Raw genomic sequence first — 14,529 nt, 5'->3', positions numbered from 1 at the left:
ACTCTGTGAGAGCAATAGCAATACTTATATAACTTACTGTTTGAAATGAGTAAAGATGAAGTTCTATTTCATGCATGTTTCAACATAAAATATCGCAAATCGACAGTTCTGGTGGTATAATGAATTCATTTCCGGGTCACAAATCATGGCAGAGTGCTGTTGGCTTAGAATAGCACTAACCGACATCAAATCTTACCTCGGGTATCGGAAGAAGCGACCAACGCATTCTTCGGGGAGTGTTCAGTAGGGTTGGTATTCCTGCCTATTTCTGTCGCGAAGCAGTAATGCTTTTCGGTTTGAAGCGACACCTGTTACACAATCAAGACTTCGAACTCTTATCTCACGGACGTCTATAGGCTCCAATTTAAGTAATCGTTAAAGTAAAAGTAAGCTCGTTGACGGAAATACATATTATTAAGAAAGTCTCACCTGTGCTAAAGAGCTTTCAGTAAGCAGGTCAAGATTAAAGAGTTGAACAATAATTTACCAATGTCATTAGACTTCAATCATGTTTCGAAGTGCGCAATGACACTTACGCTATAGTACCTACCTAATTATGAGCTTCGAAGACCTTCACCCCACGGGTCCTGATGGATCATCTAATCTATACTATACTATACTATACAAAGTACTTTTCAACGCTATTAACAATCAATATTTTGCCCGCAGCACCGAAGCTGATGATACCACCAGCAGAATTCGTCAGTCAAGGCGTCCTGGGCAGTCCACAAGACGGAATGCGCACACCAACGGGCCCCCAAATGATGGCCAATCCCTTACTCAACCTGAACAACACCGGGCGGACTAACTTCACCAACAAACAGCTCACTGAATTGGAAAAAGAATTCCACTTCAACAAATACTTGACCAGAGCGAGGAGGATAGAAATAGCCTCAGCGTTACAACTCAACGAGACGCAAGTTAAAATATGGTTTCAGAACAGAAGGATGAAGCAGAAGAAACGGATCAAGGAGGGGCTGATAGTAGCGCCCGAGGCCGCCCCGACCACGTCAACCCAAACAAGTGTGGGCTCTAATGAAAACAGCCGGGAGTCCAGTTAAGTGTATTGTGGTCCGAAATCGCATCTATACAGACGATTGAATTAAATTATAATAAAACATTGTTTTTTATGAGTGAGGACGTACAGCTTGTTCATGTTCATGCGATAGTCATTCAACAACAGTGAGCCGAGCCGGTGTCATTTTAGTTTTAATGTTTCGTAGTCGTTTTTGTAAGTTTAAGTTTAACTTTGAACGAAAAATGCGCTAGATAAATGTACCTATAGTGTATTTATTTTATTAAAATCAACTATCGTTATTGCACTCTCGGAGAAATTTCAGATGCGAGAGTTAATCGTGTACAAACTTTAGTTATGTAGCGTTGTAAATTATGTATGTATTTCCCCGTAAAGAGATTATGCGTGACGGATAAGAAGGGGGCGAATAAGCTATTAGTTAAGTGCAGCAAGAAGCAAGCTGCTTCTCGAACATAAAGCAGTATTCTGTCCTACAACCGGATTAGCATTGACTTTAACATTGCCAAGAAGAGTGCCATCAGGCATGCGGCCACAGAACTCCTCTTTCCGTCTACAATAATAAAGTAAAAAAATATATATTGCGTAATTATTAAAAATGTTGTTAGGTTTTTAATGTATTAAAAAAAACTTATAATTCACCGGAGCGTTTCCAATACCAATCAATAGACCCTGTTATGCAGAAAAGATTCAGCTAATGTTTTATAACATGTAACTAAGCCAGTAGGATACGTCAAAATGTGATTTGATTAGTCATACATATAATACTCAATGTACATTAATCTTACAGATCAAGCGAAAGAATCTACATAGGTTTTTTATGCTTTTATTACAATAATTAAAAAAAACATTTATAGATTCTTGAACTACTAAGGTTTATTTTCAATTTTATAAAAATCTAATGTAAGGATTTGCGTTGCATTGAAAGAGATGCGTGATGCGATTTTGTTAAAAATACCTACACTTTTCTGCATAACTTAGTCCGCTAATTTTAATGTTTAAAACATTAAGAATGGTTAGTTTCATTAATTTGTCATAATAATTTTGTAAAGGGCTCCGAGATAATCAAACTATTACATAAATACCTTATGTGTTCCTTTGATTAAAAAGGTTTCAAACTCATCGGATTAATTTACCCTAAGATGTTTACCCTATGCTGTGTTCTCGTGAATGCCGTTATCCAGTTGATGACGTAAGACTTAAGTCTTAACAGCATTGGTAATATTTCAATTGACACTTACAGAAATAGAACGGCGGTACCCTTAGAAAGCCGAATTACTACGACCGAAATATATGACAGACGCAGCAGTGAGTTGAGAAGCTATGAGCCACATTCCCGTATCTTCTGACTAATAGCCGAATGTACTATTATCATTAAGATCGTTAGACCTAATAATTACTAAATTCGACCTAATGAAAAATGAACGATCATTTTTTCCATCTCTAGGTCAAGCCAATATCCACTATCGTTCGATAATCATATTTACTAAAACCATAAAATGCGTGTTTGATGCAAACACTTAGTTTTCAGTCTCGGAGGTCCTAGTATTAGAATTCTTTAATAAATATGTTATGTAACTGGATAATATTTAACATTTTTTTTAGTGGTGATCCATAAGCGTGATATCTGGAAAATCCTCAACCAAATTAAATTATTAATTCTTATTAACGACTTAAAAAACCTTAACCGATTTTATTATTTCATGTAATGTCCATCTCAACAAAGATCATGGACTAGATAGACACTCGGAGTTATTGACGAGTAAGTTTACCCAGAGTAAATTGTCCAGCCAGGTGGGTCCAACTTCGAGAAAGGGATCAATCGTCCGATTCAACTCAGATGAGCAGCGCTCGGGAAGATGCACAGAATATCCTCATCATCATCTGCAGGGTCTCAAAATTTAAGAAGAGAGCTATGCTCTAAGTTGCCCTCGTATCAGGAACGAGGAGTTTCGCAGGAGAACCCAAATAGCCGGCATAGCCCAAAGAATTGAGGACGTTGAAAAGTTTTCGACGGGTGACGGCATACCAGAAGACGCAGCGTGGGTAGACCTCCCAAAAGATGGACCGGCTACATGTGTCTCTATGATCTATGCGCGAAGACATCTGAACACGAATTAATTTGTGTCCAAACCTAACCTCCTGTGTTTCTATGATATGTGGGCTACATGTTGAAGGTCTCGCGAATCCGCTGGAGGAAAATAATACAGGATCTGTCCTTATGACGAACATTTAGGGGGCTATATTAAGGCGGTGGACGTCCGTGGGCTGAAGATGATAATCATGACGTGTTAATCTTTTATTTAATACTAGCGACCCGCCCTCGTTTCGCTTAGGGAACTGTAATTTATTATCGATTATGAATAAAAAATAGCAGATTTTTTTTCCTACTCACTTGACACCTATCGTTATATTTTGGGTAATTCACACTATATCTTTATAAATTAAAGCTTATGTTTTATTCTGATGTGTAAGCCATATTATTGTAAAGTTTCATCAAAATTCATTTAGTGGTTTTTGCGTGAAAGAGTAACAAACATACCTACATCCATACATTCTTACATACTTTCGCGTTTATAATATTAGTAGGATTGAAGACAAAATTTTGTAATAATTTTATCGGTAATTGAATTATGTTATTTAAACAATGCCACACTATTCATGTAATATTTTCTTATCTAAAACAATCGAACATCAACAAAGATTAAGTTGTATGTTTTAAAGAAACTTCTGATAATATGAGTACATATTTCGGTAGGTATCTAACAACATAAGAAATAATACTCTTTACTTACTTCTAGCATAATAGTATATTCAATTTCATAATCTAACTTGGTAATTGCTATACTATAACTAATAGCAAGTTAGTCTTGAATAAATTATTAAAAAAACGACAATGCCATACTGGCCAGTTTTGTTTAAGATTTCTTTATCTGTAAGCAAAGTTTTGTAGAAAAAGTAGTAAGTAAGTTAAATTTCATATATTTTTTTCTATTTATTTTTTTAAGATCATCACTATACCAAAGTCTATTTTCGATTCGAAATACATCCGTTGTAGATTTCGCCAAGTTTATTTAAAAGGACAAGAGTACAATATTTTTTCATGTACGATTAAAAGATAATTTAACTTTACGGTTTTCGTGGTCACGGAGGACTGGACATATTTTTACGAATTGTTTTAAACTTTCACAAATACCTATATTTTACACAAGATTGTTTAACGGGTTCATGCGACGAGTTTCACTTGTAAAATATTCTGATATTTCAGCGCTGTTGAGTACCTAAGTGGTAAGAACTCATTAAAAATATATATAATATATGTTATGGATATTTTTATTTATGTAAGACTTCCTTCTAATGATCACTACGAGTTGAAAACAAAAGAATACCATTATTCGCTCAAATGACCAGATCAAAACTATACAGCTTTGGTTCAGGAACTTAATGAAATGTATGAGACGCGAAGTCTAAATTAGGTTAGTAGGTACAGTGACAATTGCCAAATAAGATACGTAGTTTGGGAGTTACGACGGAGCATCTTCTACTCTGCAAATCGATTTAATAGATCGATACTCTGCAAATTAATCGTTTATAAGCGGTGTCATTGTAAAGAACAGATCAGAAACTAAAAAAAAAACGCAAACATCACGAATCTCGTTTTGTATATTTTGAAAATGAAAATTAAATAAAACGTAAAATAATTCGATCACATATTTTAAAAATACATTTTATTGCTTATTTTATGGATTATGGGTTCTGATTTGTTCGGGAATGGTCAGGACGTAGCACAGAGACGAGCGGTCGACATAAGTAGGCCCTCCCAGGAAAAACCAGAGGCTGCCTTTGAAAAGATACCCAATAATATACTTGTTTAAAATTAGCATTAAGTTTAAAAAAACAACTGAAACTGATTTTAGTATTTTTAACTAAATGATGATATTGATTTATTAAAAAATCTCCCTGTGTGAAACTGCTTGGACATCTTTCAAATCAATCACTGAAATGCGGATGAGAATCAGATATAGATGTTCCTTCGCACTCACTCCAAGTAATCACTGTAATTTTACTGCTATTTTTAATACTGTTTCCACAGCTCTATTATCAGTAATATTTTCTATAACGTATAAAACAGTATACAAACTGAAACAGATATTTTTTGCAAACTAAAATCATGAAAGTACATTCCTGATTTTAAATACTTACATATTTAAACCTTTCATATATTTCATCAGAGAAAGAAAAACAGTGAAAACGAACACTAAGTGCCGTTGGCGAGAAACGTATAACTTTACCTATGAATTTTCTTAAGCGTGTATGGCTCTAATAAAGAATAAAAAAAAATCATAAGCTACCTAAACTATAGAAATATGTTCTCGTGGGTGTACATTGCTGTAGCTCCGTGGTGTGGTCCCAAGTCTTTTACTGTCATAGTTGGGCTCAAGACACTTCCCATCCGGGACTGCTGAGATCACAGACATCAGAAACTGTTAGCAAATTAATTCACTGTTCACGATTCCTTGACTGCCGAGACAGACGCTAAACTTTAAATTAAGCAACCCTTTCTAATGCTCGGCCCGAAAACGTATTATATCTTGTATCATTTGTAATGAATGTAAGTCGTGTATTTTTATTGTTTTCAAAAACAAAGCTAGTCCTTTTGTCCTTTATGTAATACGGAATCGAAGGTAATATCGATGCGATGTAAATAGTTGTCGTAGCGCGACGTCCTCTGTGGACGCGTGCGAGCGGATGAATGGCATTAAATTAATTTTATCTATTTTCAAAGTGAAGTTTTATTGGTCCTTTATTACATTTCAAATTTTTGTTTTTTTTTTATTGCTTAGATGGCTGGACAAGCTCACAGCTCACCTGGTGTTAAGTGGTTACCGGTGCCCATAGACATCTACAATGTAAATGGGCCACCCACCTTGAGATATAAGTTCTAAGGTCTCAGTATAGTTACAACGGCTGCCCCACCCTTCAAACCGAAACGCATTACTGCTTCACGGCAGAAATAGGCAGGGCGGTGGTACCTACCCGTGCGGACTCACAAGAGGTCCTACCACCAGTAAATAAATAGTTAGAATTTTACTGATTCAATTTAATAAACAGTTTTAAGGTTTAACGTCCTACTTACTTCCTACATCCTTTATTTTGCCTTATGACGTTTTTAATAACACGGTTTGTCTATGGAATCTCTGATATCGTGGAGACTAAACAAACATTACGAAAGAGCTGTCTTATTTGTTGCACATGTATGAGCTTACGACAACAGAGACCATAGACATCATAGACATGAGCGGCGCCATCCACCTTGAGAGACTCATGTGTCTAGTACACCGGCTGAAGATAGGACGTATGTTGGCAGCAGTGAGGCAGGACGACCTCGGAGTGCGCCACTGATGAGGTCTCACGTAAACATAAACAACAAGCCGTCTTTGCCATTAAAAGTTTTATTTTGTTAACAAAGTTTTATTTACAAAAATACACATTCTCAATCACAACAATTTAGTTCCACTAGTTTTTTCCAGATTCCCTATATTACTTTAAAAACGAAAAAAAAACAAAATATAATGATAAAATATTTCGCGCAGTTGAGAACAGAGCGACATCTAGTGAAATTTAAAAATATATATTTTATTTAGTTATTAAGTGGTTAAACAGATGGCGCTGTTCTCAACTGTTCTGCTTCAAGATAAACGAACTGTGATGACCAAGCACCCTGATATAAAAAATGTTACATACAGCTCAATATTAACAAACTATGTTAAAGTATAATTAACAGACTACTAGCCTCGTGCACTCGACGGAGTACTTTACGCTACGTAACTCTTTGATTATGATTTCAGAAATACTAAATATTAATTTCAAACAAGCGTATAAATGGAGGGAAGGCAAGACATCGCCGCGTCCTGCTGTGGCAATTCAAACGAAAATAGTTTACGTACTCTGAAAGGAAGCATATGATTACAAAATGGATTATTTTTATTTGTATAACACACAAACCTCTTCTGTATTTGTGGGGTATCATGCGTGGAATGGCAGCCAGCAGATGGAGTTGGCTGTAGGTTTTAAGACTCCACTTTTTTTTTCATTACCCAGGTAGGCAGACGAGCGTATCGGCCCACCTGATAATGAGAGGTTACCGTCGCACACTGACTGCAGCAATGCCAGGAGCAGAGCCAAGCCGCTGTCTACCATTAAGTACTCTTCACAAGCCTCATTTGAAGAAGAACAGAGCACTCGGGAAACACCGTGGAAGGGAGCTCATTCTAAAGCCAGATGGTACGTGGCAAAAAAGATTTCTGGGAACGCACTGTGGATGACCGCAGTGGCTCCAGGTAGTATGGATGAACTCTACTCCGGTGGCGGGCGGTGCGATGGTAAATGCGGCCAATGACGCTCAGCCGCAATAGTTGTGGCTCCTTCATAGATATTCAACAATAACGAAAACTACTATACAAAAATATAACAGATCTGCCACTTTGTTCTTTGAACGCACAATTAAAATAAAATTCTGTTAAAGTCACGGTCATCCGTGACCGAGTAAACTTTAAAGTAAAAATTGAAGTGTAAAATTTATTTAAATCGTTTCTTAACTGACCACTTCAATGCGAACGATAGATACTTATAATAGTAGTAAGTTAGTAGTAGATTCATTTAGACTGTCTATTTTGCAAACTATTAAACTAATTTGTAGTTCGTTTAGAATCTTCTTCGTGTGTTATATACACATAACGATACTTAATGCCATTTTTACGGTAAAAAATAATAAACGCATTTACATATTTTTAATTATTAAAAATTTTTAAAAATCCTTTAAACATTTTGTAAATGAATGAAACAGTATTTAATCTTTCTTATCACTAACGATATCAAACTTGAGGCCGTTTTCGTGGAGGACATCAATGATGCTCGTGTCTTTGAACGCGGCGCCGGTTGTCAGGACCCCGCCGCTGCGAACAAACCACCCTTCACGTACATTTGTGTGAATGAAAACAATTTTACTAAGGGTGACTAAGACAGATAGAACTATTCAAGATCGTGACAGCGTTTTTTTTCTTGAGATATAAGTTCTAAGATCTCTAGTATAGTTACGTGTAGCGTAGTTCTAGTATAGCGTGAAATGAAACGCACATCTTCATTATTTTATATTATCTGTGCAATTTTTTGGAGTTTACTCCTTTAGAATCGATTTACATATATAGGCCCGGGGTATGAAAATTATGGGGACCAAAATCGTACTAGCATGTCACACGAAATGCGTTATGCGCCTGATTGCGCATGTCACACGAAATGCGTTATCGCAGGTGACGCCGGGCTGCTGCGCCGGCAGTCCGCCACAAAGCCTCGTACTGATCGCGCGTTTCTCTCATTATTGTATTTTCATATATTTGTTAGTCGTTTGTTTTGTGTCTCGTTAATTTGTTAATAATCTGTAGTGTATCGTGTTGTCGTAATATAGAACTATTTCTCGTATTGTTTCGTTTAATTTTTTATATCCAGTAAACTCCAGTCGTGCGTCGGAGCGGACACACACACTTTTTTCACTTAACTCAACTTTGGCGCCTTTCTTATAAATTTTTGAATTATTTTATCTAATTTTAATAGATATATTGTCGGACTAAATATATATATGTATAGCTTCCACAAAACCGACTTACTATTTGTCCTGAGCGTGGACAAGAATAGTGAAGTTAACTTGATTTATTACAGCCCCGTGTCGTTGATAAACACTAGCAAAACAGAGAGTGCTCACAATCGCGGCGGGAAAGGATGCGGCGGTCATAAAATGAAGCCGATCTATTTAGCTACGTGTGATGTTAGAATCTGCGCACGCAACGTGGGCACACTGTAATGAAGTGGATCGACGACCTGGTCAAAATAGCTGATAGGGATTATATGCGAATGGCAAGGGACCATCAAGTAGGGAATGTCTATGAAGCGACCTAAATATTGGGTGGAAAAAAGTTGAAGAAGAGATTTTACTGGTGGTAAGACCTCTTGCCAGTCCACGCGGGTAGTTATCAGCGCCCCGCCTATTTCTGCCGTGAAGCAGTAATGCGTTTTGGTTTAAAGGGTGGGGCAGCCGTTGTAACTATACTGAAATCTTAGAACTCATATCTCAAGGTGGTGACTATTATTATATTATTATTAACTCCAACACTAACAACAGGTGGGCTGTGAGCTCACCCATCCCAAGCAATAAAAAAAATTGTCTTTGACTTTGTAACTAACTGGACATTATATTCTTCTTATTTTACAAGGTCTTCGGTGACCAAAAATTACTACAGTTTATGAAACATCGGAAAATAAAAGGTGTTTAAATAAACAAATTATATTTTTCTTTATCTCTGGTGACGCACAGGTCGGGCCGGACGGGCGCTGGCATTGCAGATGTCAATGTACATGTATGTACCTATGTTAGTAATTACTTAAAACATGACACTATACCTTTTAGGCATTTTGTGTTGTTCGTTCAGTATAGTGAGGGCGGAGACCAGCAGCGCCGTCACCGTGGCGCCGTACCCGGGGTTGGAGCCCGACACCTGGAGAGAGTCATCTATTGTATTCCTTGAGATTGGAAACTGTTCTTTACATACCAATTATTAAAAGCAATTTTACAATTCAATCTCGGTCATCCGTGACCATTAAAGTCGTAAAATATTTAAAATAATAAATTATGTTTTAAAAGGTTGAGATAAAAATTTGAAAGATTTGGTATAAGTTGTGTATGTGTGTAATTATGTTTTTTTATCAATTTGTGTTACCACTGGAACTTGTTCACGTCATCTTCAACTAAAACGCTTCTATGAACTTCGATTAATGGCGATCCCTGGTTTGGGTTTGAAATTAAATGCAAATGTATTTTAGTAGTTAAATATTTTTGTATGTCTGAAACTCCGCGTCCGGCGACACGTCTGTTCGTGTGATCTCGATAAATTTTAAACTGACTAATTAGAGTTTGCAATTCAATTATTTATAGGGGTGTAGGGACCACAAATTTCCCTATAGCAACTAATAATTATATGTATGTGTTAGCGATAATTATATTGCAATGATGCTACGTTAGTCTCGGGATTGTCGTGCTGTCGATAGCACGTTAGGTTGTAATCCTAATATACGTTAGTCACTTAGCTGAGCACGTGTCTTAATAATCCTTGCCCGATATAGTCTCAACAGGGGAACTATGTCTGTCTGTACCACTATGAAAAGCAAATGTATTATTATGATTTACATGAATTAAGTAAGAGGGGTGTTTTTCAACACCCCAGGACCTACCTTCACAACCAGCTTCTTGTCCGGCTCGGTGACGTCGGCGTCGGTCGCGGCGGCCCAGCCCGACCCCACCAGCTCCACCTCGAACTTGGTGTTGAGCATCACGTTCTCTGCGGGCCCGCGCCGGGTCGCCATGCCGCCGGAGAACAGCCGCGGGTGGTCGAGCAGCAGCCGCCTGGTGACGCTCCACTGGGCCAGCACGTACAGCAGGAGGGCGCCCAGCGTGAGGAGCGCGGCGTGCAGTGCGGAGGGCAGCGCGAGGTAGGCGCGGAGCTGCGCGGGGCGGGCGCCGGCCGCGTGCAGGTGGCGCTGCGTGCGGTGCACCACCGACTCGTCCGCGCCCAGGAACGGCAGGCACGACGCGCCGCCCCTCCTGTGGTACCATCTGCAAATAGAGTTGTAATCTCCAGCCAGGCTGCTGCGCAATGTTTCTAATATAATTAAAGACATGAGTGGATGAAGGGGTGTTGGATGCTTGGGTTTCTTGAATAAAACTTCGACAATCGATTTTATACTTGTATTTCCTTTATACAGGGTTTTCTAAATTTTTTACGTTACGAATGAGTTAGCTTAACACGGCCATTCATTAAAAATGGTGTAGGTAAACATAAATAAAATTTTGTACATTGCTCCTTAAAAATTCGTAGGCGTTAACAAGGGGTTAAGTACCAATTTTAAGATTTTTGAGTTTTTACATTGAATGACTGTTATAATGAATGAGTGTTACGTGCCTACTGACCACATTAGACCTTAACCGGGCTTAAGGCTATTTTTTTTTAAATTGCATATGATGAAGGAGTTGTGTATGAAGAAAAAGTGCAAATAACAAAACTTTATTGCCCGTTTTCTCAAAATTAACAAATTGTATCACATCCCCTTCATCTACGCAGGTCTTCAATTACATTACAGATTTAATTGTTGTAACCCTCGATGAAGAATTATTACAGCCACAAACCTAATATAAACTGTATGTGTCATGAAGTGGTGAGGAGATCGGAAGAAAGCGGACAGGAGAAGAGTGACAGGTGGAGAAGGGTAGAGGACGCTGGAAAATGTTATTATTTATTCAGGAAGCTAGCTAGAGAGGTCGACCAGTTTTGGCTTCATAACTTACACAAGATTAATAACAGATTAATTATTTATTTAAAAAAAATCTTACCGTCGGCAGAGCTTGGGCTTGCAGGAGGGCAGCCGCGAGGGATACAGCTGTTCCCTCAGCGGCTTCAATTTGTGACTGTTCGCCAGACTGTTCAACAAATAACATATACATACATAACATATACATAAATAATACACAATAATCAATGACAGACGATTATCTGGCCCCAAATTAATATTCCATGTTTTACGCGAATCAGAGAGTTATAATTATGTGTTCATCTGGTTGGATGCTGTGCACCGAGGCACGGGACAAACAAATCTTTTCGTCACACAAATTTTTGCCTGAAATGAGAGCTCAGCCCAATAGTCGGAGAGCGAGAGAGTCAGCCCTCACGTCCTTGCTCCCGTAGTCACAAAGTTCTCGACCAATTTAGTACTCCGACAGGCAGTCGCTACACAGTGTACCTGTGCACCAGGGACTCCCAGGTGCCGTAGTGCAGGACGCCGCTGCGGGCCGCCTCCGCCGCGTGCTCCGGCGCTACCCTCATCATGATATACGACTCTACAGAATTCAGCACGCCTGAAACAAGCGTTTTTGCTTTTCAAGCTTTTACCAGAAGTACACATTTTAAATATTAAATAAAACTTTACGGTTTTCGTGGTCACGGATGAAACCAGTAAAATTAATTTAAATACGAATTCGAATTTTAAAATAGATTTTACAGCGTTTAGCGCGAAGCGAGAGCGCAATGTGCTGACATCTATCAGTCAGAATCTGAACTACTAAATCGTACTGAAGATAAGCGGAGGTCGTGCATTTCGCTTTAGAGGAAACCGTTGTACAGTGCAACCGAGACTTCGACCACGGCGCCACGGGCTCCGGCAGTCACTTAGCACCATGTGGGGCGTGAGCAAGCTCATAGATAATACACATAAATCAGTTATAGATAAGCAACTCAAGCACTCAACAAAAATGATTACGCGCGTCGGCCACTAGACGGCTTCGCTTCAATTAGTTTCTCATTGCTCCTGTAGATGGCAGTAACATATTACCTATCCTATATTTTATTTTTAATGAAGGATTTTGTAAATTTTCAGAAACCAAAAATTAATAAAATTTAACCAATTTGTCTATAACAAATAAAGGTTTGTATGATTTATATTTCCTACTGTTGGTAAGACCTCTTATGAGTCCGCACGGGTAGGTACCACCGCCCCGCCTATTTCTGCCGTGAGGCAATAATGGGTTTCGGTTTGAAGGGTGGGGCAGCCGTTGTGACAATACTGAGACCTTAGAACTATATCTCAAGGTGTGTGGCGCATTTACGTTGTAGATGTCTATGGGCTCCAGTAACCACTTAACACCAGGTGGGCTGTGAGCTCGTCCACACATCAAAGCAATAAAAAAATTTTTTTTTTTCTGTGTTTAGTTTGTGATTAAATGCCTTATATAACATAATATAAGTTTAAGAGCATTAACTACAAGATGTCGATAGTTTCTATACAATTTTTTTTGTCTTAAAGTATCGCAGTTTCAGGGCCCTGAGCAAGCTCACCCAATTACAAAATGAATTTAAATTTAATAAATGCTCACTCGTCAGCAATCTTAGTGGCATTATTGTATTAACTACCTGTAGTCGTCCTCCAACTCTAACTCGACATATAGAAGTATTTGGCGAAAAACAACTTCTTTTCGTGGCGTAAGTACAAATAATAAATACACAGATTTCTGTGTGAACCGCCGAGATGTTTTTTTTTTTTTTTATTGCCCTTGTAGGCAGGCGAGCATACGGTCCACCTGATGGTGAGTGGTTACCGTCGCCCATAGACTTCAGCAATGCCAGGGGCAGAGCCAAGCCGCTGCCTACCGTTTGCCGATGTTGCCTACATATTTGAATACGAACAGCTACGAACTGGGGTTCCGGATAAAATTATTTACTGCTTGTTGACGAGGAAGAGGAACCTTTTTTTTCCTCCTACCTAAGCTGAGAGCCTTAAGAGGCTATTTCAGCGTAACCTTAACTAGTAGGTGAGCTCACAGGGCTCAAACCTGATGACGTTGCTAACACGAACCCTAGCAAGAGCCGTGCTTCGCAGAATCTACCACCGGATCGGAAACGCGATCCACTGAGAAGATCCGGCGAGAAACTCAGAGGAAGGAAGCAGTAGTGTACAAAAAAATTGAATGTTTTATTGTTTCCTTCCAAATTATATTTTAAAATAACGGCTGTGACGATGCACATGTACACAGGTGTTAAGCGTAAGGTTGTGCGACAGAAGTGTGTACGATGGCAGTAATGCTACTTGACCGCATGTTGTTTTGTTGGTAGTATTGTGCGCATAGACACTGCTTATACAAATATACAGAAGAAAGAAATATAAGAAAATACAAATATAATCAAGTTTTACACATCGATCCCTAAACACAGTCGAAACCTTAACTTACAGCATCATCTATACTAATATTATAAAGAGGAAAGATTTGTTTGTTTGTTTGTTTCGAATAGGCTCCGAAACTACTGGACCGATTTGAAAAATTCTTTTTCCATTAGAAGCCGCCATTGTCCCCCTGATGAACATAGGCTACTTTTTTTATTGGAGTTTACTCCTTTAGAATCGATTTACATATATAGGCCCGGGGTATGAAAATTATGGGGACCAAAATCGTACTAGCATGTCACACGAAATGCGTTATGCGCCTGATTGCGCATGTCACACGAAATGCGTTATCGCAGGTGACGCCGGGCTGCTGCGCCGGCAGTCCGCCACAAAGCCTCGTACTGATCGCGCGTTTCTCTCATTATTGTATTTTCATATATTTGTTAGTCGTTTGTTTTGTGTCTCGTTAATTTGTTAATAATCTGTAGTGTATCGTGTTGTCGTAATATAGAACTATTTCTCGTATTGTTTCGTTTAATTTTTTATATCCAGTAAACTCCAGTCGTGCGTCGGAGCGGACACACACACTTTTTTAATTTTTTTTTTTTTTGGTTTCATGTGTGTTTTAATGTTTCCGAAGCGAAGCGAGGGCGGGTCGCTATCCTTGATAAACTCCGTAGTAAATGCGCTATCACGCTGTTCGACTAGTCGACACGAGATGGCTCTCTCAGTAGTAA

At 38.6% G+C, this 14,529-nt stretch overlaps 3 protein-coding genes across 6 annotated transcripts in view; 2 read left to right on the top strand and 1 right to left on the bottom strand.

Moving 5' to 3' along the window:
* The window catches only part of LOC110386824 (homeobox protein Hox-A1), a 54,338-nt gene extending 48,520 nt beyond the window's left edge, over positions 1-5,818 (top strand). Inside the window, exon 2 of the mRNA XM_038011549.2 lies at positions 670-5,818. Within this exon, the coding sequence (XP_037867477.1) occupies positions 670-1,061 (392 nt within the window). The 3' untranslated portion in view covers positions 1,062-5,818. The remainder of the gene's footprint in view (positions 1-669) is intronic.
* Positions 5,819-7,807: 1,989 nt separating this feature from the next.
* The window catches only part of LOC101736300 (saccharopine dehydrogenase-like oxidoreductase), a 30,593-nt gene continuing 23,871 nt past the window's right edge, over positions 7,808-14,529 (bottom strand). For all 4 annotated transcript variants that reach the window (XM_038011608.2, XM_038011607.2, XM_038011611.2 and 1 more), the window contains 5 exons: positions 11,879-11,993; positions 11,472-11,558; positions 10,316-10,697; positions 9,488-9,582; positions 7,808-7,989 (listed from right to left, as the gene is read on the bottom strand). In XM_038011608.2, the coding sequence (XP_037867536.1) occupies positions 7,884-7,989; positions 9,488-9,582; positions 10,316-10,697; positions 11,472-11,558; positions 11,879-11,993 (785 nt within the window). In that variant the 3' untranslated portion in view covers positions 7,808-7,883. The remainder of the gene's footprint in view (positions 7,990-9,487; positions 9,583-10,315; positions 10,698-11,471; positions 11,559-11,878; positions 11,994-14,529) is intronic.
* Positions 8,159-14,529, top strand: part of LOC101736572 (mitochondrial pyruvate carrier 1) — a 497,008-nt gene continuing 490,637 nt past the window's right edge. Inside the window, exon 1 of the mRNA XM_062669223.1 lies at positions 8,159-8,208. The gene's annotated coding sequence lies outside the window, so the exon portion shown is untranslated. The remainder of the gene's footprint in view (positions 8,209-14,529) is intronic.

This window comes from Bombyx mori, chromosome 6 (genome assembly GCF_030269925.1).
Source record: "Bombyx mori chromosome 6, ASM3026992v2".
In the NCBI taxonomy this organism is placed as follows: Eukaryota; Metazoa; Arthropoda; class Insecta; order Lepidoptera; family Bombycidae; genus Bombyx; species Bombyx mori.
This window is presented reverse-complemented; position numbering and strand designations above follow the sequence as displayed.